At 40.3% G+C, this 27,248-nt stretch overlaps 1 protein-coding gene across 3 annotated transcripts in view; it reads right to left on the bottom strand.

The window, feature by feature from the left end:
* The window catches only part of PPARG (peroxisome proliferator activated receptor gamma), a 78,070-nt gene that overhangs the window by 16,864 nt on the left and 33,958 nt on the right, over positions 1-27,248 (bottom strand). For all 3 annotated transcript variants that reach the window (XM_061472948.1, XM_061472946.1, XM_061472947.1), the window contains 3 exons: positions 6,684-6,911; positions 4,786-4,955; positions 3,236-3,374 (listed from right to left, as the gene is read on the bottom strand). In XM_061472948.1, the coding sequence (XP_061328932.1) occupies positions 3,236-3,374; positions 4,786-4,955; positions 6,684-6,903 (529 nt within the window). In that variant the 5' untranslated portion in view covers positions 6,904-6,911. The remainder of the gene's footprint in view (positions 1-3,235; positions 3,375-4,785; positions 4,956-6,683; positions 6,912-27,248) is intronic.

Below are 27,248 nucleotides of genomic sequence, written 5' to 3'. Positions count from 1 at the left end.
TCATTTTCAGGGACTGAGACTAAAGTCAGGGAGAGGTCAGGCACCAGGAGGGTTACAGAAGGAATTTGGAACATGGGATGTTGGGCGAGAGCAGAGGTAGGACACACTGATTGTACTTAGAGAGGTCAGGGTGGAAAAAGGAGAGTTCACAGGCTGGATAAGAATTCACAGCATTTCTGGTGGCTGAGGAAGATTTCAAGGATGGGTGGAATCCTTTTCTGCTTCTCTCTCAATCTCCCTCCTGTGACCCTGGTCTCATCTTCCATTTCCTGGCCCACTCATCCTCCTTGTTACTCTTATCTTCTCTCTCCTCCATCTACTCTCACAGCAAGCCCAGCTTCCTTATCTCCAGGGAGCCTGGGAAGTGAATCAAGGCAGGATCTGTAGGAGGGGGAAGAGCATGGACAAGCCAGCAAGCTGGTATAAGAGACCTGGAAGCGTGGCTTGCTGCTCTCACTGCAGGGGTGGAAGGGCTTCAGATGGCAATTGCTTCCACAGTAATAGCAGATCCTGAAAGTTTAGGCACGTGCTGGAACACGAGATCTCACTCTTTCCTTTGCCAGTTATTTCCTTTACTTGTGTTTAGAGTTTTCTCCAAATGTCAGTGCCATAAAGCCAACAGTGAACATAGTAAGACACTACACACTACCTTATACCCTTTGCCTTTCTGTGGAAAAACTGGAATATTTATCTTTACACCACATTTTACAGCTTGCAGAAGTCTCTGTACCTACTCACAGACTGTTCTGTATAGCACTTGGTTCCTCTGATTGACTAAATTGCTTCTGAGCTCAAATAAGTCCCCGAATAGACTGTAAGCACAGCTTCCTGCACTAGAAACATGAGGTAAAGCCTGGGTGCATGCCTGTCTGGGTTCACTGGAGGCATGTGCCCAGACTGAGCAGTTCATTGCTCCCAGCACTGATGATAAAGCCCTATTGCCATGTGTGCTCTTCTTTACAGTAGTTGCTTTTGTATAAATAGCGGCTTTGAGGAGAAGAGAAATGAATGAGTTTTCTAACATACAAGCCCCAAGCTTCTGCTTAGTGGTACTTCAGCACACAATGTGAGCAACTAAGGGTTAAACACAGAGCAGCACTGTGGCTGGAGAAGGAAAGGAAAACAATATTCAAGGCATGAGAACTCTACTGTCTTCTTTAACCTTCAGCCAAGTGGTATGTGGCGTTCCTACGTGAAAAAATGTGGCTGTAGCTGCTAAGGTCTCCCTGCATTCTCTGCTTCTCTAAGCCCCTCTTCATGTTGCAATAGTGTATCTATGCACAGACAGGCATAGGTTGGAACCCTCAGGCACAAATAATCCACATTCTCATTTGAAATGCAGCTAATTTCACTACCCAAATGGGTAAAGAAGTGTAACATAAAATGTGTTTGTGTGTCATGGGCAACACCCACTGTTGTGTTTCTGGATGCTTCTTTATGCAGCACTGGGTCTTCAAAGGTGAAATTCAGTTCTTTTTGTAAGCCTGATTGTTTATAAATGATGGAGGAACGAGGGTGTTTCATGCTATGCCATGAAACCAGAGTGGGTAGAAAAGGCAACAATACTTGACTACAAACACTCCTGACTCCCTGTTAGGTGAGAGCAAACAGCAGCGTTCCTTTAAGCCCTGGGACACATGGCTTTGCCCCTTCCCAGACCCACACCCCGCTGGTGCCGCAGCTCCTGCCTTGGCAGTGGCTGAGCAGAAGAACTGGGAGGGGAAGCGTTAGTTTGAAAAGTATTTCTTGGGGCCTTTATGTTACAAAGCCAGAGGGAACGGTCCCGTTCCCCTTCTTGGTAGGGCTGCACATGGTTCCCATTGACAGAACTGGGAGCTGTGTTGCTAGGTTGTAAATTTGGCATGCACCTTGAAAAGCATCATAATAAACTCTGCTGAATTACTATAAGAATACCCACAGTAGCATTTCAAAATTAGATTTATGTTAAAGTGTTGCTGTTGCACCCCAGGAACTTGAAAGCAAAACATTTCCCATACGCGTTATTCCCATACAATACATTCAGTGCCTGTATTAACTTTGCAAACCACAGTTAAGCTTTCCTCTTGGGGACAGTACGCTCATTTTTTATATTGAAAATAATGAAAGGTCTAAAAAACCACAGAGAAGTTATTTTCCCAGTCATGTTTGCCATTTTTTACCCTTAGAATTACATAAGTCTCTGTTATGACATTTAATTCCTGTTTTTACTCCACTTTGCCAAAGCAAGGCAGCAAAGAATCTTCATTATGTGTTCCTTTGCAAACATTCATAACTATTTCCACATGAACTGATTTGTTAATTTTAAAGTTCAGGAGGACTTTCTTCTGAATTCTATGCAAGAGAGCAGGATCGTGATACACTTCATGCTATTTGCTTACCTACTGTAAAGAAGGCAATCACAGTCTCATACCCAATGGCAAACACCTTTGCTATGTAAGACTGTGACATATTCAGAACGGAAATGCTGCTCACAGTTCACAGATGGGGGGGGGGGGATGTTCACCTCCGGGTGGGGGAGAGGGCAGAGAGCATGTATTGCACAGGAATCACAGCCGGACACACTATGCGATGGGAGGCTGACAGCTGAATGGGCATGCTCAGAAACACTGCACTCCTGCTTACCACACATTGGAATCTATGCCCAGATGTGGGTATCCTAGGAAGGAGGAGGAGGAGAGGGGTTTGTAAACCAGTACAGAGTCCGGCCCATTCATCTAAAGTATGTTGTGTCCTAGTATGAGGAAGTGTTAACTTAGTGATGCTGACAGACCTCAGTAAGTGTCCTATGCATCAAATTCAAGTTGTTATTCACAATGTTTCAGTAAAGTCTCTAGTCCATTTTTTCACGTTTAGATTGAGCTCCAGGATGCCAAACAGTCTCGTCAGAAAACAAGACAATGGACTGAAAAACAGCAATAACACTAGGAATACGGTCAGGAAGAACAACCAGCAGTGTAACAGGCAAGAATAGTGCAGGGTAAAACCAGCTCATGTGTTGTATTATGTATTATATTGAGAAGTGCGGATCTCTACCCATCTGATTTCTATATTGAAAGCAATCTTCAGTCTTACACAATCCTGGACTCAGAGGCAGTCTCTGTGATAGCATTTCTAAACTGCCTCACGTAAAGATACATGAGACTGCAGATGTCACAGCAGCACCCTCAGTGACCGTATTAACGTTTCATGTTATTTTTCAGTTGAAACATCATTAACGCACGCTGCGTGCACTTACCGTTATGTGACATTCCAACGGCAAGGCATTTCTGGAACCTGCAGTATTGACATTTATTCCTGCTTTTTTTGTGGATGCGGCAGTTCAGGTCACACCTGTCATAGATCAGCTTTAACCTGATGGTTCTTCGAAAAAAGCCCTGCAATCAACACAGAAGCACGTAAGAGGACACCAGAAACTGCAGTGTCATCACCTCACCTCCCCTGTGAGGATAAACCCAAAGCACCTTTCAGGACACACACTGAAGCTAACTTCGGTTTGGGCAGCTTTCCAAAGGAAGCAAGGCTCATGTGATCTGTGTCTGCTCCTCCGTGTGCTCCTGTTCGGATCTCATTAGCCATTTGCAACCTAGTTGGATGGAGGGGAACTGGGGAAGCTCATGGGGATCGGCGGGGTTTAAAGGACACAAGCTGGGAGCTCTACAGAACACTGTACCAAAGGAAGCCAAGCTCCATTCGTTCCACTGCTCATGGACAACTTGTTATGAAGTGACATTTTAGATTCACTAACAGGGGAGGAAGCTTTTCATAAATCACTGCCAACCAGAAATTCTGCCAACAGCAATTCGAGCTCAGGTGAACTGGTCACATTATGGGGTATTGTCTCCTGACAGTTTAAAGATGCTTTCCCACATCACTCAGAATCGATTAATAAATTTTACCCAAATTTACCTGCATTTGTCCCTTGTAACAATGAAGGTTTTCCTCACAATAAATGATATCAATAAATAAGTCACTGTAATTTAATTAATTAACAACGTACTTATTGCTTTATGTGTTCCTAATTCAGAGCTGTATGTTTTATTTCAGCTCTGCACTGGGTCTTTCCTATTAGTTCATTTCCCCTAGATATTGAAAACAGAGAAGATGAGAATTTGATGTTAAACACTGTAATATTTTTCTTCGAGCTGAATGAATTATTATTCATTTCTTTCTCTGGCATTTCTTCTCTCACTCTTGAGGAAGGTTGAATCTTTACACCATTCATTTGGCCTTTTTGTGTTACAAACACTAAATGCCATTGACATAAAAAAAAAGCTGGTGGAGTTTTAAAGCGGAAAACCACATTCTTCCATTCCATTAGACTTTTCCATAGTCATCTAGAAATGTGTGAATTGGGTGAGGAAACCCTAATCAATCGGAATAACAGTCTGAAGTTTAAATTGTTCAGAGGACTGAGCTTTGGAGTTCGGCACGAGTCTGCTTTTGCTGCATGCTATGAATTCAGATTCTGCAATTGATCTCCAAGACAGCAGGAATTAACTAGAATTGCACAATTGCCAAAAGTAGAAGAAATGCACAAGAAATTACAATAGATCAGTAACATAATAAAAAAGGCAAATTATATTTAAAACCCCTCCTCCTACGAAGTCATAAAGTATCTGCAGTCTGTGGGGAACAGGCGGTCCTTTCCAACCCGAACTGTTCTGTGATTCTATGACTGTACTTCAAGAACTAAAGCTGTTCATAAAAGCACAGACCTCTGATTTTACCAAGGGATTATTCAGTATCCAGTCTTCCTTCAGAAGAGCCACTTTTGTGACAACTCACCTTGCAACCTTCGCAGGCATGCACACCATAATGAAACCCCGAGGCCTTGTCCCCGCACACACGGCATTCAATGGCCATAAGGGAGTTGGAAGTCTCCTCCTGAGGCTTGTTGTACAGCTGAACCTTTTCTGAAAAATAGGGTGGGGAAGGAGGCTCCATTTTGATTGCACCTGTGTGTAAAGAAGAGAGAAACTCAAATTATAATTAAACATATATAGGAAGAAACAAGGAATAATCCCAAGCAATCACAGTGAACATACCAGAGTCATAGCTCTGCTTCATAATACAAAATGAGTAGTAAACAGAGGACGTAAAGGGATGTAAACTGGAAGCCACTGTGTCAGGGCCAGTACATAGGCTGAAAAACCTGGAAGAGGCAGATTCTGATGTTGAATGTGCATTACAGATCCAGTTTTCAGCTCTGGAGGGTGGAACGATTGGAAGAAAGGGATATAAAAACGTATCTATGGAGACCTCATACTTGAAGGGCCTTCCAGTATCTAACCTGGTTGCATTACTTTGAGGTATTCAGAGCTACTGCAGGGAGATGGGCTGGAGTTGCTAATCTTGTCAAAAAAAATCATGTAAGTACCTACACACTGAATAATAGATAATTGGATAATATTGGATATTTAAAGAAATTGAGCTGTCCTGGGGAACACTTTGGATGCAGTTTAGAGATGCATCTTCTCTTCTGAAAGCTTCTCATTGAGAGAGCAATTGAATATCAAACAAGTTCAAACAACCAAATATTAGGTCCTTAAATCAGTTACTGGTCATAGAAGCCTCAGAAATGATCTAAGTGCCACAGTGTTACAAAAGGATGAATGTTTTTCTCTTCCAGACTGGCTACATCGTACAAACTAGAAACCTTTCTTTCATACCCAAACTAGGAAGAAAGAAGAAAAGAGGAAATTTAATTAAAGATGACAAGGATTTATCCTACCTCGGCTCTACCGTACCCTACCTTGTTATTGGAGTGTTATGGACAGTTCTAACTGAACAAAAGGAAAAGAAATGCTTAGCTGGGAAAATGTCTTAATGTATTACATACGCAACCGAGAGGTACCCAGCACCTGCTTCCCTGTGCAGCCAGAATTAAACACCACAGGATCCCTAGCAGGAATACCCTTGAAGAATTCCTGGACGGATTGCTACAAGCAAAAGTAAAAGTGATGTCAAATCCAAGTAGGCTGAATGGATCTTTCAGACAGTTCCAGGCGCAGCAACCTCACGTCCCTCCTTGGAGCAGGGATGTGCAGCGACAGCTCACTTAAAAACGGTACACTTCTTAAAAGGAGCATTCCCTCTTAGTTTTTTACTGTAACTGGCAAAGAGCAGCACTGTTCCTAGTCCATAACTAGTCCCAGCCTATGGAGCCTCAAGCATTAGGGACACTGATAAAAGTTAGACCAAAGCTGTGACTCAGGTGTAGCCAATAGCTCTACTCCATCACTTTCTTAGGCCGGTTGGCATTTCAAAGCTACACATATGAATTAGTAATATGCTGTGTAGGCTGGGGCATTTTTTAACATCCAGGATACTTATTCTGCACCATGTGCATAGAGCTTCAAAGAACAATTTACACATAAGGTACTTGAATAGGAAACTGGAAGCTTAAGAAAAAAATGGTGGGGTTCATGTGTCGAATAAAAAACATTTAATGTCATTTTAGCTACCTTATGATACCCTACCCAACCTCCAACTGCTGCTCTGGAAGGGTGAAGGGCTGAGGGCTGCTGTATGTATTCTCTCTTTCCTATCTGCCTATGGTGACACAGGGTACAGCAGTTAAATCACCTGAATACTTCTACAGCCTTTGGCTGGCAGGACACTTTCCAGAGAATGGAGCAGATATGAGCATGAAGGAAATACAGTTTTTAAAACCAAAAGCATACTTTGGCAATCCTGGAGCTTGATATCGTATTTATAATCCATGCTTGTCTGATCACTTCTTGCAAGAGGAATATCTTCATAGTGTGGTGAAGAAATGCTTGAAAAATCAACGGTGGTAAACGGCTTTATGTCGAAGGAATGTGTGTGATCTTCCATTGCAGACAGATCCACGGGGCTAATTCCAAAATTCATGGGCCAAAACGGCATTTCTGTGTCAACCATTGTAGCCCCTGAAAACAGAAAGACAGACATTTTGAAAGAGACTAGTTATCTCTGTGAGAAGTTCAGGTCCAAAGGGGTGAGGTTCAAACCCTCAATCAGGTGCAGGTTTAGGCCCCATCTATCATTTGCCATGGGTTTGGCACCATACAACGTACTAGGGCTTATAGTAACATTGCGTGGCTAACACTGAGCAGTTAACCCGGCTTTGAGGTGGCTCTTAGGGAGGCTCTGCCAGCTCAAGCCATAAGAGCAAATGAGATGTTCTGACATCCCGGCCTCAAGCTAACCTTAGAACAGAACAACCGGAGAAGAGAAGGCTCAGGGGGGGCCTTATTGCTCTCTAAAACTACCTGAAATGGAGCCAGGAGGGGGCTGGTCTCCGCTCCCAAGGAACAGGGGATGGGACAAGAGGAAATGGCCTCAAGCTGTGTCAGGCAGGTTTAGATGGGGCTGAGGAACAATCCTTCCCCAAAGGGTGCTCAGGCCCAGGGCAGTCCTGGAGTCACTGTCCTTGGAAGTGTTCACAAACTGTGTAGACAAAGCCCTCCGTGCCATGGGTTAGTGGTGGCCTTGGCAGTGCTTGGGAACAGTTGGACTGGATGAGCTTAAAGGTCTTTTCCAACCTGGGTGATTGTATGGCTGTCTTCAGCATCCTGCTGGGCTGGACTGAACTGATCTGTTCTTCAGAAGGCAGCACAGATAGTTAGTGGGCTCACAGAACTGTGCTTAGGTGAATAACTCACAAAACCAGAGGGGAAAAATAACCAACTCACTAAGTGTGAATGGGCAGATGAAATACAGTTTTACTTGGCTATTTTGTACAATATGTATGTACTTTAGTAAGCATGCAAGTCATTTAAAACAAAAACAACACCCCCCCAAACCCAAAGACAGGTACCACTGATTTTAACTGCATCTCTCAATGGTGTGCAGATGAACAGAATCGGAACTCTTCTACAGCTAGTTTTGCAGCTTTTTAAATTCTAATCACTCTCCCCAAGTGCCTGAAAACCTGAGGGATTTCTACACTAAGAAAAAATTAAAAAGGAGTTGGTGGTTTTCCTCCAAATAACCAGAAAAGTTTGAAATCTTCCCTCATTCAAGTGTGTCAAAAGCTTTATCCCAGAGTCTTCAACCCAAGCCCCAAGGAACTTCCATTTCTGACTTCCCACATTCTAGGTCTCCTTGTGCACATCTTGAAAGCAGTAAACAAATCAAAAGCTTCCATCTGCAAAAATGGTCAGCAAATCAAGTGCAATGAGACTGAGATTTAAAGAGTTTTTCTGAGTCCTCTTCTGACACTTGGATGACCAAAATCCTTGATTCAGATGTATTTCAGCTGTAAAGGCTGTAAGTAACAGCAAGTGTAAACCACTGTTTTATAACCAGGGTTTGTCTTTTGCTTTCCATCATTTATAAAAAGAACATTCTGATCTAAAAATAGAGTTGATGTGAAGGAACTTCATTGACTTGGTCCCTTTGGCTGTTTAATTTGGACTTTAGACCCAATCAGGTAAATAGCCTTTAACCTCTAGATAACAGGAACTTTGATTTGATCCACTTTGAATCAAAACTACTTTGTCACACTGCCACAACTGTTGCAAAATGAGTATCATGGGACAGACCTGCTCTGTAACACTGAGATCATCCTCTGTTTTGACAGGCCTGCAGGTAAGTAATTCCATGACTGTCCTCCCCATCAACTGCACTGAGGTGCTAAGGTAGTAATGGCTAGAAAGGGTTACAATTCTCTTGATCTTCCCTCAGGGAAGTCACCCTCATTCTTCCACCTTAAGGACTCGAAGCACAACCTTTTCATCCTACCTTGGCCACAACAAAGGTTGTAAAATACCTTTCTTATTTTTACATTTCAATTCAGAAATTCTCACTGCAGTACTTACAAAAGGGATGCTACTCTATCCCATGCTGTGCAACATATGTGTTGCCTCTAGGAGAACAAAATGGGACCCTATAGCTCCATACTGCCACTCCTACTACTATGTGACTGATGAAGTAGTCCTGTAGAGCAAAGTGTTGAGGGCTCACCATTGGCAAGGTTAGCCCAACACTCAGCAGCTGTTTGCCTTCCCAAAGGCGGCAGCCCTCGGATGGGAAGTGCAGGCTCACGTCACCCCTAATGAAAGCAAGACCTGCCCACAAGAAAAAATCAGAACTTCTAACTGCCACGAGGGAAAGTTACCCTGTGAGAGTACGTGACAGGTTGTCAGAGTACCTTGGAGTTACACAGTCTGCTCCAAACAGTCAAGTGTTCTGGAAGCATGACGTGCAAATCCCTGGCCATCAACACTGGGAGCTGTCCTCATTAAACACACTTGCAAATAAAGCAGTAAAATAGAACAGACTCCTTCCTAAGAGGCCTTTAAAACAATTAAATCAAATCAACAAACATCTACATTTAAGCATCGGCTTATAGTCCTTTAAACATTGAGAGCTATGTCCACTGTGTATGTGGAGGGCTGCCACAAGGGTGGATGAAGAATGCCTGCAGGCCTGGCCCCAGTTATAGCCCCAGTTCATCCTGTGCAGCCCACAGGACTCAATACACCCAGGTGCACCCATGAGGTTCCTGTGAGGCCAAGACACAAGTGCAGGCATCCTCAAGAGGCAGAAGGACTCCTACTGACACCTGCCCTTGCACGGACACCTCCCCTGCACTAAAGGAGCTGAGGAGGTTTCAGTACGAGCCTGAAGGCAAGCGCAAGCTGAAGTCGGTCACCCACTGAATGATACACTGAATGACTGCCATTGAGCTCCATTGTTCTATTACACACAAAGCAGATGTTAAAATGAGTGTTCCTGCATCATCCATAAAACCTCTGTGAAGGCATCCTCACAGCCCTGAGGCATTATCACTTTGTATTCTCAATCTGCAAACCGCTGCCAGCTAAACAGCAGGTTAAAGTTGGTCTATATTTCACTTTATAACACAGGGAACAACTGGGATGTTTTGGAGAAATTGATTATGTACAATGTGATTAATCCCGTGAAGCTCCCGAACCATTAGAAGACAATGTGTGCTTGACATTCACTATGTACAGATAGACACACCACAGCTTGGAAAGACTCTGAGAAGCGTGTAAACCCAGAGGTCTGGCTTGCAGGGCACAGGCTCTGAAAGGTGAGAGGGGACAGTAACTCCTTAGCATGTTGTGCTTTCACAGCACAGCCTGCTTGTTTCAGCAAAGTCTACCCATAACCAGAGGAGTTTCAGGGGAAAGGTATTTCTAGCACAGAACTGTAGATTTTTACTAGGTTTTAGAAGCAAAAAAAATACATAACAAGTAACCTTGTTTTAACACTCAGTATGAGCGGCTGTGTTTCGTGCATGCTGGTTTTTCACTACTAACTGTTGTTTGTTTCTCCTGTGCATCTGTTCACATCACACACACGCTCTGTGAGCTGGGGATAGAGGAAATACAAATGCCTAAAGTAAACTGAAGGGCAAACCAGGACATTTGGGTGCACCCATCAGCTGCCACAGGGCGCAAAGTAATTCCATTTTATGCTACTCATATTTCCAATCTAAGGTCATAAAATCTGGACTCAGAAGCCATTTACAGCCCTTCAAGGAAAAGCCTATAAACTCCACCCCTTCCAGAGGTGAACATCCCATGCACAACCAGTAATAGCAGCTTTTCTGATCTGCAGGCAACTAAAAAAGATTTGCTAAATTGTTCCATACCAAGAAATGTCTACTTAGAGGTTTGAAAAATCATTATGTTCATAGAATCCAGCCTGGTTTGGGTTGGGTTGGAAGGGACCTTAAAGCTCATCCAGTCCCACGGGCAGGGACCCCTTCCACTAGAGCAGCTTGCTCCAAGCCCCTGTGTCCAGCCTGGCCTTGAACACTGCCAGGGATGGGGCAACCACAGCTTCTCTGGGCACCCTGTGCCAGCGCCTCAGCACCCTCACAGGGAAGAGCTTCTGCCTTAGATCTAACCTGAAATTATTATCTTGTCCATATTATAATTCTGTCTACAGTATCCTCAAAGACAGGTAACAATGATACTGTGCGTGTGCACGTGCACAGAAGTGTGTGTATCTGAAGCCTCCCATTGAAGTATAAGGTTCTGACATGATAAAATGCTTTGAGTAGATAGGATTGACTCAACACGAAGAAGGGTTTGCCTGTACCTGAGCTGCTTTCCTTACACTGGAAACAGTTACCTTTGGCTGTACTGTAAATCCCACTTGACAAGGCCTTAGCTCTGCTCAATTTACATGAATTTCATTCCCACTCCCAGTGCAGCATCAACCTGGGAGGGCTCACAAACATAGAACTTTTAATCTAACCACAGGGAAACATTCTGCCTCTCAGGCCTTGCAGATCAGGGGAGTACCTCTCTTGTGAGGGCCACAGCATTCTCCAGCAGCAGCACCACAAGACAGGACGAGACGGTGTTTATAGGCATGCATGTCTACATGGGCAGAAGTGGAGAACGTGTGGCTTCTACCTCGTCTTGGCTTCCCCACTGCTATATAACATAAAGCAGATTTGGTGCTCTACCCAGCGGCAGGGAGGATACTTCTACTACTTACTATGACACCTGTGCAAAGGGGTGGTAAAGGTTTATTGTCTTACTCAATTTCATGCAACAAAAAGACTAAAATGTTTGGCTTTCTCTCATTATGCACATATTTCTGATTTGTTTTGCTCAAGAAAAAGAAATGTATAAAGCAGCAATGTGACCTGGCATACAGATACACCACTCACTGCCTGTTTCTCGAAGACACCAGTAAAATCCAAAGTTGCTAAAGGAATCCTGAAGCTGTCAGTGCAATAGATTCTGTACTGTGAGTATATCTGTGGTCAAATTAAGCACAAGACAGTTGTTTTGTGTTTCTCCATTTCTGGACAACAAGATGCATATTATAGCATTTCTTTAGACAATAAAACAATGCTCCCAGATAAATACTATTCATAATAATTTCTGAATGATGACAGTTTCAGGTTTGCTGTGTTGGGTATGCAAATCAAGGTGTTTCATTGCAGTTATAAAGTTCAAATCCTCACATGTAACGGCTAAGTCTTGGATTATGCAGACCTTGTTCAATTTACTGAAACCTTCTATTACACTGGAAACAAAATGGATTTTACTATTCAGACTAACTTAGATTGTGAATACTACAATGAAGTGCTGATTTTATTCCTGCGTTACTGAAAACTAAAGTGAAAACTGTGCCTATGTTTAAGAGTTTACAAATATTTCTATTCTGCATATAACTTTTCTTGATTTCTGCTGTGATTCTGTCTTTTTCCCTCCCCATAAAATGCGAATGCCAACATTGCCCTCTGGAAAACCTAAAAGTTAACATAAATAATGGTAGTCTTCTCATGGCTTTTTGGGAAAATGAAACCAACACCCAAACAGGCAAGCACCAAAACACCTAAAGCAGAACTCGAATCCCCAGACTACTCCAGAATCCTTTCCTAATGCTCACACACTCTCATGTGAGATCCAGGTAATAAAAAGATAACCTATATTGATCAAAATGATTTTCATGTGCAAAAATCATTCTCAGCTAGCCAAAGGCGACGCAGATAGGCAGCAGAGATGTTATTCACATGAAGTCAGATGAATATGCTTTAGTATTTAAATCATCAAAAAGAGCAGAAGTGGAAGAGAGAATCTGTTGAGATAATGTTACACAAGATATGAAACCAGTCTTTATAACTCCCTTGACTTTCATTTAATCTCAGGTAGCCAACTGCTAACTATTATCTACAAGGAAGCAAAGGAAGGCATATGAACTCATGCGACCCATCTGTATCAACTGCCAGCCACAGCAACAGCTTACACTTGATTAACATGGTGCTGACTGTGAGAAGCAGCATCTCATTCAGCTGCTTCACGCAGGAGCAAATTATTTCCAGTTCATAAGAAAGTTATTTGGTGCATTTGTCATCTTAGGAAAACATGAAGTATAACATAAGAGATTATCATGGTATGAAAAACATCTTGGATCACAAGCTCCTCTCTACCATAAACACTGCCTGTGCTCAGTTAACCTGAAGGGCCTGTTGCACTACATTCTAGACACGCTCTTTCCAGACAAAACTACCAAAATATGACCCTAGAGGTATTTAATGAAGCAACCAGAACATCCTAACCTCGGATGAGATGCAGAAAATCAGAGGGGAAAAAAAAACAGTTGAAGCTTTGAAACATTACTGAAATCAAAGCAATGGCATAACTACACTACCCCGACAGGTATAAATATGGATAAATACATACATAGTGTAAATCTATTTTTATTTTTTAAATTAAAACATATTTCATGGAATAGTTTGGAAACAGTTTGATCCGCTGAATCACAAACCTTCATTTGTCTTTCAGGAGAGAATGCTGCAAAAGGGCTCTAAGAAGAGAAGGGACAGTCTCATGACAAAACTGTTGCATTCCCTTTCAATAACTCAGTTCTTTCATTGCCTCTGACACAGAAATTCGATGTGGCAATGGACAAGTAGCTCAAGCCAACATTTTCATCAGTGCTGTTTTCAGGTCCTCAATGTGAGGCATAGGGTCTGGCGATACACTGTGTTCAGAAAGTGATGAACTGGTGTCTCTGGAAGGTGGAGAGAGTCACCAATTGTAGTAAGACTTGGAAAAACAGCATCACTTTGTCCTATTCTTCTGGTTATTTAGAGAAAGTTGCATCATTTTACTGCATTTACTTTTTCCTGGAGAAAAAGAAATGCTCTGACTTTTGTCTCAGTTCTCCACTTGTGCAGGGAAAGAATATTACCTTTCCCCTCCTGTTCTCTGTGTTACCATTAAAACAGCCATCTTCTTCAGCAGAGATGGTATTACTCTACAAAGTTTTGATATTCCTGAGTATGTCTGAGTACAATGAAGCTTTAAGCTTACCTGCTTCAATCGCAAAAATGATATATTGTTCATTCATAGCATCTGTTGTTATAGCGGACTTTATCTGATAGCATTTGCATAAAATAAACTAATTTTATTTTAGATAAACCAAAGTATGTGCTTTTTTTTTGCTGTCTTTCAATGACTTAAAGCACCTGGACATAGTCCTTTTAATACGTTAAAACAACTACTGCATGGTCTCAGGTTCTTAAATCTAACGCAGGACCTGGCATACTTGTGGTTCTATTGCTGCAGTCAGCAGAGGGAGCACAACATAACTGAAAAACCAAACCTTCTTTCCAAGAACTCTGCCGACACAACCAGCGATGCTCTTCTACAAACAAACAAGCAGCAAATAAAGTACATAAAAAGAGCCGTGTTGACTGATCCACCCCCCCCCCAATTCAGTGTTTGATAAAATCAGTAAGCTTTAAATTGCAGCAAGAAAACCCAAGTAACAGCAACAAGCTATAAAGACTTGCTTTAAAAACTCCAGTACAGAATCTTCTATGTTGTGTTTGCATTACCAAGACACAGAGATAGAGGATTTTTCCTTTTCATTCATCCACCTATTCTAAACACTAGCATAATTCAAGGCAGCAGTTGTTTCATTTCTGTGATGACGCACGCGCTGAACAGCAATGTCTTGGTAGGAGTTATCCAAAGCAGTCTTTCCAAGCAAATGACAAACTAGAAAGCACTATGAGTGCAAGAAAAAGACCCAGGCTTCCTTGGGCAACCTTCAGGACACCAGGGCTAACTGGCTGTTGATGTCATCCGCCCCACTGCTCGACTACCCGCATCCACGAGCTCCTTCTGACAACTCAGTATTGCCTTTCAGTTTTCTTTTCAAGTATGATTCTATTCAAAGTATGTGCAGGAATGAAAATGGAGCTCACTGCAGAGGAACTAAACTTCTATGGATCTGTTTTGAGAACTCTAAAGCCCCCCTCAGTTTACCTGCAAAACCAAAGAAAATCCCTGGTGGCCTCTAGCGAATGTTGAGCACCAAACAAGTGACTTAATGAAGGAGTAAGCTGATGGAGCTTTTGGTGCACTGCTTTTAACATCAGGCCTGACTCCAAGCACAAGTTCAAGACAGTGGATAACATTTTCTTCTCCGTTCCACAGAGCCAAACTTCAAGCTGAAAACAAACATGTCCTTTAGGAAAGATACCCCACAATACCATAAAGATGCAACATGGCCAATGTACTATTGAAGGAATGGGAATAAACAAGCCTGGTGGTTCTAGCCAAAATGAGTTTGTGAATCCTCAAGGACAGGAGGAGATATGTATCACCCCTGTCACAGGGTGCAGCCACACCTCAGGGGTTAATCATGGAGTGGGAGGGGTATGAGCCCTGTACAGTCTACTGTACTAACCTGCATAACCAGCATGGGACCAAAATTCTGATAGCAAGAAGGAAAGCAATGAGCTGGGGCTGAGTGTAATGTTAAAGGTGTGACAGCCAACCCGATACTCCCAGGAACATCTTGAAGCACTGCCACTAGATGCAAGTGTCTGTCACATCTCCACAATGTGAACCATGGAGGAGCACTGATGACTCCATGGCTTAAGAACCAGGCTGAGAAAACCAAGCAGTGCACCATCCATGGGCTGCAGAGAACAGCAACACCAAGATCCTTCAGGAAGCCAAATACAAAGGGGGGGGGGGGGGGTGTCAACCCTCTCAGCAAGGCTGCACAGCAAAACATCAGAAGAAGCTTGAGAAATGGGGTAAACCCAAACACTTGAAAAGGCCAAAAGCAAGCAACTCATAAATCAGTAGGAAATGTATTTTACGCCTGTAACTGAATTACAGCTACAAGCTGTAATTACTAAAAGCAGAGTCCATAAAATTTACTACAATGTTTAGGAGGTAGCTGCTAATAGAAACAGCCCGTTCAGAGGACAACAGAGCTGTTTAAATGAAATATATGCTTTCTATTCTGTGCCTATGGAAGTCACACAAAATGGTAGCTGACCTGAGTTCTTACTTGAAATAGTAGCATTTTATGCCATTGCAGGGTCACAAATCATTGTAAATATAAGTGCAGGTGAGAAGCAAGCTCAAAAATGCCAAGGGCTACTCAGATATGCTACAAATTCTACCTCCTATTTTAATTATTTAATGTAGGGTTTGCTGCATTCTGATACTGGAGAGATACTGATGAAACTTTAAGTTATTTCAGGATATAAAAGAAACTGATTACAAGGCTGCGCTCAAATAATAGCTTAAATAGAAATTGAGAATATTGGAAAATTATAGCTGTATAAGAAGTCCTGATTTACATATCTGAAACACTTTGTGGACAAAGGTAGCTCAGATTTAAGGGGAACAGTACTTCAAACCCATGGAAAATAGAAGCACAAGATTCTGGAAGTGGCACGGTGTTGGACTCCTGGTGGTAAAAGAAGGACTAGAATAGAAATGAAAGGCTCTGCTACAGCCACCAGACTGACGGAACGCTGAGCTGTAGACGTAATTTCTGCCCTGTTAACTCAGATCCAGAGTTTGTGGGAAAGGACCCTCAAATTGTTCTTACAAATACCTGAGCAGCAAAACTGCAGTTTTGTGGTTACAGGCAGCTGCAATCCATGCTTTGTGCGGTGCTGTGTATTGAAACTCGGCTGAACCCTGATGGGAGGCTTATCTTCCCAGGCTTTTTGTTCGAAAATGTCTTAAAAATACCTCCCACCCTTCATTCTGTTGGACAAAAACACCCAACACCCCCAGAAGCACAAAAATCAGACAAATAAGGTCTCATCTGATTGTTAATATAAAAATCAGAATGAATGTGTGCCGATTCTGTTGGGCAAAGATCGTATGTACAATACACCTACTTGCCTTAGGAGAGCTCCAATCTGGATCATTTTGGTTTTGAGGGATTTGAAGAAACCAGAAACACACAACATGTCTCCAACTTGCACTGGCAGTATTGTAAAACTACCTCATGATATAAAATGTAGGCGTTACTCTCTATGAATCATTGTGATTTAAAAAGGATACTGATAGATAGGCAATGAATCACATTCAATTTTGTAATCAGAAAAAGCTGGCTTCTTAAGAGAGACCTTTGCCCCTTTTGGCAAAGCAGAACAACTAAATGTGCCAAGCTACTGAGGAGGAGGTTGTTCTTGTCATGGAAGTGGCCTCGTAAGAGTGAAGGAAGTAATTGATTTTAAAGCAGACCAAAAATGCTGTGTTGTATACAAGATAGCAAAGCTTTATCAACGTGAAAGTCACAACATAATTCCATCGACGAGAGTGTTAATGTTCTCAGCCTGTGCTTGGCTCCAAGACTCAGTGTACCTTGTAGAACTGGCATTGATTTATAGTGGGCAGTCTTCACATTACTCAGGGCTAGTGAAAGTTTTACTGACTACAGGAAACGCAGACAGTTCAGAAAGTGTACATTTGTGCAGCTTAACCTACACTGCTTTTTTGCCACTGACTCATTAGGAGAGAAAAATCTACTTCCAGATTCTATGAAACTGACTTCTTGCTGTGCTAAAGAACTAAGTGTTCCGGAAGCCTTTCCATATATCCCAAAGATGCACAAGAAGATAATATAATTGAATTAATTTTAAAATAGAATGTCATCTAATGGATATATAAGCCCTTTTAATTAACAGCAACAAAAAGAGAAATTACCAAGGAGATAAGAAGCCTTTTCATTCTCAAAGTTTTCAGTCAGATTTATAAGTTCAGTGCACGTCATGAAAAGGATTTTAAGGGGAAATTCCACATTTGGAAGTTTCATATACAGACTTAAGCAAAAGCTGTGACTGTGCTTTCAGGTGTCAAACTTGTTTTGAAATCAATAGAAGGCTTTATAGCTTCAATATAAATGCAGTGTTTAGGCCACAGTTGAGCAAAACACTCATATGTTTTATTTTGAATATTGTGTTATTGCTAATGGTATTAAACACCTCCTTAAAATGTGAACACTTTTAAAAACCCAGTTCCTGGCTAAGGAAGGACTTCTTCAGCCAGGATATATCAAATTCCGTATCATACACGTGTGCACACAAATAAACCAATAGATGTAATACAGATCTACAAGAAATTAGGATTTCATAAAGTGCCATATTTTTATGTAAAACTGCTGTTTCTCACTAACCACAGTGACAAAACTGCTCACAGTTCATCAAATAAACTCAACAGCTACCATGAAACACTGATCACAATGCTCAGCCAGATGCCTGCTGTATGGTTAGATAGGGAACAGCACTGTCCCAAGGTGCTCAAGTCTAGCAGGAAAGCTATCTAGCAAACTGATACTCTGCTCACACACCACTCATTATATGAGAACTTGCAAATTCCTCTGTGGCTTCATAAGCCTTCCCCAGATTATCAAAGATTGAAGCATGTAGTATGGCAAAATGCGCAAGAAGACGTGTAAGAACTGCAATTCTTTACAAGACAACCTTCTGCTGCACTGTTTAGTTGGGTTCACTGGGTCATTACCACTGTGTCTTTTCATGCATTTTAATATACTAATCATGGCCCTTATTCTTTATAAATGGTGCTTAGTGAATAGTTATTAACTAAGGGACTAATTTAGCAAGAAATTTTAGACTATATGTACTCCCTTTTGGGATTCAAATCTGAATATGAAGTTTGTATTCCTTTTTGAAGTGTTAATATACAATAATCACTATGAAAGTTAATATGTGCACAATATACAGTTAATTTTTTTCTTCTAAGGCATCTTCAGTGCAATAAATGTTATACTAAGACTGACGAATTTTTGTAATATGAATACTTAAATAGCCACATAACGCTTCCTCAATTGATTTGGTGTGTTAGACAAGTTGGTGGGATCTTTTCACAGAGGCATAATACTGTTGGTAAGGAGCTTGGGATTTTTTTCTTTCCTCAGCCCCTGCCATGTCAGTGCTTTTTAATGTTCACAAGACAGTAAACTGAAGTGTTGGTTCCAACAGATGAGCTAATAAGGCATCCAACTGTAACAGGGTAAAGTATACTTACTAATATCCTCAATGCAGTTCCCTGCCATGCAGAATACTGAATACTCCCACAGGAAGAGGAGGAGGAGAAACAAACGCAACATATGAGTTTAAACTCATTCCTTGAATTAAATCCCACTTCTACAGTTTTTCCTGGCAGTCAAAGACATTGCAAATTATCCATAAAAATGCTTCTCTCATACTGGGACGAGCTGTTTTCATCACAAAGCTGTCATCTCTAAAATACTAACACTGTAATATGTATTTTAATATGGTCAAGCTATACATCGGGCCCGTATAATTCCCTGGTTTTTATATAATATCACTTCAAATATTTTAAGTGTTGGACAATCACTAAGTCCTAAAAGTTAAAAAGCCCCATGTTGCAAAACTGGTTCATTAATGCAGCTTGACGTTATTTGTGCATTAAATACAGAAAATAGCATAACAGGGAACGCACTTCCCTAGGTATAATTATTCTTATTTATAATTATATATAATTTCTGACACATGCCAACTATAAGATAATACTCTCTGCATACATGTGTGTACTGCCACTAAACTCAGTTGTGTCAAGCTAGATCACACACTTCAAAGCGTGAGAAAGCAGTATATAGTACCAAAGAAGGCTCAACATTTAGCATTCTGCTCTTCTAGATGCCCCCCAAAATTAATCTAGCACAGAAATATGTTCAAACCTTGTGTGGAATACACCTCTTTACACACTGTTACTGAAGTGTATTTTCATTAGCTGCTGAAACTCTTCTATCGGACATTTCTAAACATGGAAGAGTACCACCAGGGATACACATACCACTTCAAAGTGTAGTGTTGCCCAACACAGTGCTGAAGGACCCTACTTTTTACTCCATCTCAGTTGCTGCCATTACTTTGAGCAGATAAACACCAGGCAAAAGAAAAATGGGCACCCCACTTTGATTAGGTGTAACAGCAGGCTTTGTACCAGCCTACAGCGCCAGTGCTCAACTGAAATAATTCATTCCTAAAGACAGATGAACTTTTGTGCATCTATCATCTCTTGCACAAATGTATCTCTTTCATCTTTTAAATTAGCAAAGAAAAATTAACCTTCTCAACTGTACCGAGCGGCACATAACCTGCTCAGCCACTTTTCAGCAATAGAGCAATCTCTTGTCATCTGACTACTGTACTTTTGACCCTCCAAAATATTCCCAACTGAAATATGTTGACATGTTTTTACATGTGATTCAGTAATTATTGTTCTCAGTAGTGTGGGATACTTATCATATATTTGGATCGATGCTCTTTGCATCTCCTGTACTCCATCTTTCTAAATATTCACTTTTCCAAATGACTTTAAAACTATTCCATCAAGATGACTTCAGGCTGCCTACGCCAGGAGTGTAGAATCAGGTTATAAGTAGGTAAGCTTGCTTTTGTAACTGAAATTGCAGCATTGGGCAACACTGGGAGAAGTATTAATAAATACCAGTAAATTAACTATGAATTGTGTTCAAAATTTAAGTTACCTTGAACAGTTCCACTTCTGAACCCTCTATTGGACCACAAGGCAATGGCATCAAGAGAGCCTTCCCCATTCTTGGTTTTTGGGGCGTCAGTATAAAATACAACTTCATAAAACTTTGTAGTTTGTATTTTATTCCAGAAGAAAAATAGGTGGAAACTTTCTGAAGGAAATTTAACACTGAAAACAGACTATCATAGAGCTAGATATAAAACAGTAATTTTAAAACCTGCATATGACTAAACAATAGCAATTGGAGAAAAAGAATACTAGAGTACCATCTCTAAAATGTTAGGCATAAATTAGCACCAACTTACCTCCTTTCATGTTATGGTATTCCTTACTTTCCACAGAAATTACAGGAATTTTGTTAGGAATTGTCCATTTGATGCACTTCAGAAAAACTTTTTGTATACTGGAACTTAAAACTATCGTAACTGCTGAACCAAAAAAAAACCACCCACAAAGCAAACAGCCCAGGATTTGAGTTACTGGGATATAGATGATACTGAGAAGACCTAGAACAGAATAGATTATCTGGAGTTCCAAGCTAAATATAATGGGTCCCAAATATCAGTTTCTGGGCTAACAGTACCCCTGGCAAACTCTGTAGTCCTGGATGTCAGTGTGGGCAAATGGAACTATTTTAAATTATGACATTACTGTTCCTACCATCTAATGCTACTAAGCAAAACTCCCCTTACCACTCAGAAAGCAAATTTCACAGTACATGCAATCAGGTCATGGATTATCAGCACAATATTATAGGCTAATTCAAAACAGGGTACATGCTCAGTTGTGACATGAGATCATTGAAGCCTTCCATTACCCACCCCTCAGGAGTTTTCCAGGAAAAGGCCCCTGTCACAAATATTTCCGAGAACGTGACAAGAGTCCTTGGGAGTGGCACAGAATTTGATGGAGATATTTAACTTTTAAAAGCACTTTTCAGGGGGGAAACAACCCCAAGATACTTCTATGTCCTTAAGAGAAAGATAACTTACTAAAACACAAAGGGTAAGTGCTGTTTGAACCCGAATAAAAAGATGAATATTCCCCTGCAGCCTTTTGATTTGAAAAAGTAGACAAAATATTGGTGGGGAAAGAACACGATCTCATCTTTCATTTCAATATCATTAATGCACATCAAAATGAACTTAAACATAACCTGGATAATGATACATTAATGCAAAATTCCACAAGGTCCTGACTTTGTTACTGATGTAGAGACTTACTGGATTTTCTAATAACAGATCTGGCAAGGGTTGGATTTTACAGTGTGATTGAAAATTTAAAAGGAATTTCTTTGATCTTGTTTTCTGTTGGGTCATTCTTCCTCTATGCTATTAATAAGCTAAGAATATGTCTGCTGTGAGTGGCCCTACTTGTGTCAAGCTTTCTATTTGGAAGTAATTTTTTTTCCAATTTGTCCATTGAAATTGCCTTGCTTTCCCCATGAAAGAATAAAAGTTTTTACCTGGCAAAGTACGGAACATTATTTCACACAACTCCCTTGTCCCTTCATGTGAACTGTATGTCACTCCTGCATTTCCTGGGAGTGGCACTCACCCACAAAGCAGGGTATATTTATATTAACATTTAAGCAAACATATATGTCTGGCAATAAACTGCACTGGTTTAGTAGCTCCATGGCTTTTGCTACTGTTCTTTGCTTCTGCAATAAACTAACATTTTAAAACCTGTGTTTGATGTTATTCTTCAGTTCTTAGTGTTGGGGATCTTTAACCCAGAGAGCCCACGCACGGCAGCTCTCCCTCTTGTCACACACTTTGGCACTGCGAGTCAGCAGAGTTTAGCACAGTGACTGACTAAGTCATTCTATTAAAGGAAGATGGGAACTGGTGCTGCTATTTTTGACAAAAAATTTTCAAGCGTTCAAATGTCATCATTTTAGGACACCAAACAGAAAGTATCCACAGCTAAAAACAGTTCACTCTTAGGAAGAAATTAATTTCTAGTTTAAGAATTTTGTTATTTTTAACATCTAATGCTAAACAAATAAATAACCTAATGCTAAACAGTCACTTTTGTAGATTTCTTTGTTTCCAGCTGTAAAGAATCTACCACTACTTGACTTTATCAGTAAAGATTCTGAGTGCACTCTATTTTGTATATAAATATGCGGAGAGCGTGAAGTGTCTTTCAGCTGTAAGCTAGAAAAACTCCGTGAGTCCCACTCACCTATGTTCATCTGGATTTCATATTCTAGGAAGCTTTGTATCAGAGAGCGAGAATTGCATATAGGGATCCCAGTTCATGTAAACTTGCCTGCTTTCTTTAAAGATATCAACTGCCATTCCATTTGTAGCTTTGACAGCATCTGCTAGTTTCAGCTAAAGCAAGAAGTGTATAACCAATTCTAACACTGTTTCAGGAAGATTAATAATTATAGGGTTATGCAACATTAACAATACTGCTACAAGCAAAGCAGAGATGTTAAATTTTAACAGCATTTAAAAGAGGGGAAGAAAGACTGAGAGAATTTCAGTTCCTTTCTCCGTCATGTGTTCTTGTCATCATCTTGTTTTTTCTATATTTAAAATACTTTAAGAATTTCTTCTGCAAGCACTCTAAGAGGACAGCTAGCAGCAAGTCTTTCAGATTCGTGTCATGGTAAGTAAATGCACACACCCCAATTCAAGATGACAATGTATATTTACATACTTATATTTATCGCTAACTTGTTGCATAGTTTTCTAAAACATTTATGGAGTAAGTTAGTATACTGAAAAAAAAAAACCCAACATACTGGAAAGTGTTATTTTGAATAACTGCATGCAACTGTATTTCTTTAATCTAAATGTGCATGCCATTTTCACACACAAACCACAGATCATGCACTGGAGTTTTGCCCATGCTCTGGGATACTTGATAACTCGATGGGTTTGTTTTCAATTCAGCTATTCATCTGCAATTTCGACAGAATTTGGAGCAATGTTTAACCTTGCAATAAATTAGATTGTCAGACCCTATTATTCTTTTAAGGGGATTCGTTTTCTAGGCAAGTGAGTTTAGTGTGAGGAACTAGAAGTTATTGCCATGACTCTTTGTAACCCCTAAAGCAGACTTGTGAACAACTAAATGTCACGTGGCTCTGATACACACTGAGGATAAGTTACTGAGACTTTTTACTGTTCTAATGCTTTTTAGTTGCTAAAGAAAAATAATCATTTGCAAATTTCTAGATGCTGAATTTGAAGCATGATCACAATACAGATGGTTGATCTCGTCAAAGATTCCATGGTATTTAAAAAAGAGTCACATTAAAATACTATTGGGATTATCACCAAAAATATCAATTCTTAAGGGACATCTGGATTACCTCCAGTGCAATGTACTGTCATACAGAGCTAAGTGTCAGGATATGACACTTCTTGCTTTCATGCTACATGTGAAACTCCCACTGAAACCTTCGGAAGAAGCATTAAAACAAGGGGCCAGAAGTGGTCTTCGATAGTACACTGCTTCCCACACCTTTTACTTCCTGTTCTTTGTGTAACAAGGCGTGAACATCTGCTGTAAACCTTATTTCTCTACTCTATACAAAATAAGAAATTATTCTGCAGCAGCTTAGCAATGATAGACTTGGTTTAGAGGAATATGACAAGGATGAAAATAAGGACAACAATAATCTAATTCCATTACACCCACCTGAACTGGGAGAGCTTGGGAATTTAGATCCTGGTTTGGATTTCTCACCTTCATTTTCTTCTGCCAATATATCAGCACAAAATACATTAAACGCCAAACTAGTGGCAAAGCAGAACCTGGTTTTCATTGGGTTACAAGAAAACAGTATTCACCTCACAGCTTTACACAGGCACACCTTTCCTATGTAAGGACGGGCTTGTAAATACGTGGGGAATACTGTGGAAAATTAATATATCTTGCACCTCGAGAATTCCTAAACTCTTTCAGATGTAAACTGATACTGGACTTGGTTCATTGTTTGGAAATATGGAACATTTTGTCCAACTCTATCTGCTCACCAAGTCAGGCAAGATAATTTGGGGTCAAATACTGGCTCCCTTAAAATTGCCTGTAAAATTTCTCTCGGTTTACTTAGTTTACCTTTTGTGGGATGCGAATGACTGCATGGGCTTTTGAAAAGGAATTCTGCCCCTCTTGGTCAATATTTGAACATAACATCTTCAAAATTGCTGCCAACACGAGCACATACCATACTAAACAGGCTCTCAAACTGAACCTCCTCCTTCCTCAGACATTGGTCTATAACCCTAGGTTATGAAAAGTAGAAACTGTTGATACTGAGATCACAATAATACATAAACTGATCAATAGCTTCCTTACAAGATTTACATCTCAGTGAAAGCAGAAAAAGTTGCTGATTTCATTGTTTGTGACATACTAAGCCCCCAGTTTCTCAATGGGCTGTGTTCTGTGAATCGCAGAGCTCAAGTGGATCTTGTATCTTGCTAGTTGTATCTCTATTTTACTATTCGCTCTCAGATGTTAAAACCACTATCGTACGCAGTTCAAAAATACATTGTTGGAAAATTGTTAATGCCCTAGTCATACAATGTCATTCTGAGGCTCCCTGGGAATTTCGATTCGCACAGCTTATTAGGATATGACCTTTCCCTTGATTTTTTATTTTAAGAGCAAGTTAACATGATATTTCCCCAGTGGGAGTTGCTGTGTTTCCTTCACAGATAAGGAAAAGAGCAATGGCAACTCCGTATAGAGACAACTTTCATACATTTCCACAGTACGGACGACTCTGTGGTCTTGACAGACATCCAAAGCATTCCTAGAGATTGAGAGGAAAGTCACGCGGCATCGTAACTAAAAAAAAACCCAGGAACATAACAAAGGTATTTCCCTGGATCTTTCACCTGTTTTTTTTTTTTTCCTCTTCCTGGTTTGGTTTTTTTTTCCAATGTGATTTGAGATTGAGCTTTGAGGAATTTTAAGTCCTGTGGACTCCCCGCATTCAGACAATCAGGGTAGCACTGCCTGAGATAATGGCTTGTTTGTGAAACACATTCATATTCCTTTGGATGTGCAATTACTACCTCTACAGCACTCTTTTTTCTTCATGATACAGATTTTGTCTCTCAAATGCACACACTTCAGCATTTCCATGCTTATTATATTAGCATATTTTTTTGTGGAGCTGATCTAAAAGCAGGAGGCTGGAAAAGCAGCTCTCAAGGCTTTTCAATGTGACTTCCTTGGTGGTCAGAGAGAGAGGTTTCTCTAGAGATGGATTCAGAAGAGCTAAAGTTGTCTCTTGCTCTAAATTATCTTGGAGAGATCTTTCTTGTGATACGGGCTGATTATCAACTACCAAGAACAGTGTTTAAACACTTATATCTAATAAACATTTTTTAATAGCTTAAGACAGGTATATTCAATGTTTCTCCACCCTTATCTTGACGAAGCCCATTTGAAGCTGAATGATGCTGCTTACACTCAAAAATATACGAATGGTCAAGATGGCAAGAGCTAACAACTGTTACTCAGGTTTCATTCAAGAAAGAATAACTTTCTCGCTAACAGTGGGTCAATAAAGAGCTTCTACAAGAAATTAAGTATTTTGCTTTTTGGATATTCAGGGAAAGGCTTCAGACATTAAGCCTTTGCTATGCAAACAACATTTTTGCTTAACTACAGATACCAAAAGAAGAAAAGGAACTTATAATGAATTAAAATATATTACTTCTGTTTTTTAACTTTTCATAGAAGTAGTTTGTTGACTTGGTACTCTGGGTAGGCATCCTGCATAGAAGGTCCTTATACTGATGCCACATTGTAATATAAAGTACTGCAGTAGGATATAAATTCATTGTGATCATATTTGAATGTCATAGCAGTGACACATCAAACAAAACCATATAAAGGTTCAAATGATTCCTGAAAGAACTTCAGATGATTCCTAATCCAACTTGAGCCAATTTTCTGTTTCATTGGTCTGCAGTTCTTCACAGTAGCAATGCACATTTTCTCCTGTAATCTGGTCATGATAAAAAATGCCCTTTAAATTTTCCTGCAACAGCTGTTAACAGGGGGATGTCCCCGCTTAATTACATCTGTTTCCAGAAACAGCCATTCCTCTTTCAACGACTGACAAGAGATACAGATTTACTACTCTAACAAAGAAGAGGCAGACAGTGTTAAAACCAATTTAGATTATAGGCAGACTGTAGGAGTTAGCTTGCAATTGATCTGAGGCTAATTTGTCTCTCTTGGGTAAGTAACCTACACCACCAGTTAAAGACCTCTATGACACTTATGTATCTAACAAAGGAGTAAACAAATCCAAACTGATACCATTTACTGCATATCACTGTAGAGTACACTGATGTCATATATACTTAACTTTTCTGCAAACACATCTACCAAGATTCTAGAAAAATACTAATAATATAGAAGGAAATAATTACAAACTGAATACTACAAACTTACAGGCAGAAGTCTATTGGCTAACATCATCCTGATGGAAGAGTGTATCAGCAGGCATGTTTGAGAAGTGATTCAACAGAAATGTGTATCTTTGTCTACTCTGGTGACACAGACTCTCAATGCAGATGCATAGTGTAAGCACTAAAAGTTTATTTACAGAGGGCAGGACTGAACATTGCATGTGAACTCACTCAGACCATGATAAAGAGCAAAAGAGGTTTGTCTCCCATTAGTAATTGAAAGAATTGTGATTTGGTACTCCCAACACGCCTATAATTGAATTCCTCAGTCATAAAATCACTGGTGCCAAACAAGTTCTGATATCTTTTATCAAGCCTCTTTTTTCTTGTCATTTGTTAACATATTTCTTATGGAGCTTTTCTTCTTTTTTATAGATACATTTGCTTTAGTTATAAATTAACCCCGGAATTTACTCTCCCAGAGGCCACAAACTGCTTTTTAAATTCTCTTGAAAAACTTTCCATATGAATTTATGATTTTGAACAATTTTGAATAACAGTTGGT

The sequence above is a fragment of the Pezoporus flaviventris genome, unplaced genomic scaffold (assembly GCF_033815535.1).
Source record: "Pezoporus flaviventris isolate CSIRO_AGI_PZ_B2104156 unplaced genomic scaffold, CSIRO_AGI_Pfla_v1 ptg000073l, whole genome shotgun sequence".
In the NCBI taxonomy this organism is placed as follows: Eukaryota; Metazoa; Chordata; class Aves; order Psittaciformes; family Psittacidae; genus Pezoporus; species Pezoporus flaviventris.
The sequence above is the reverse complement of the archived record's forward strand: the minus strand, read 5'-3'. Positions and strand labels throughout refer to the sequence as shown.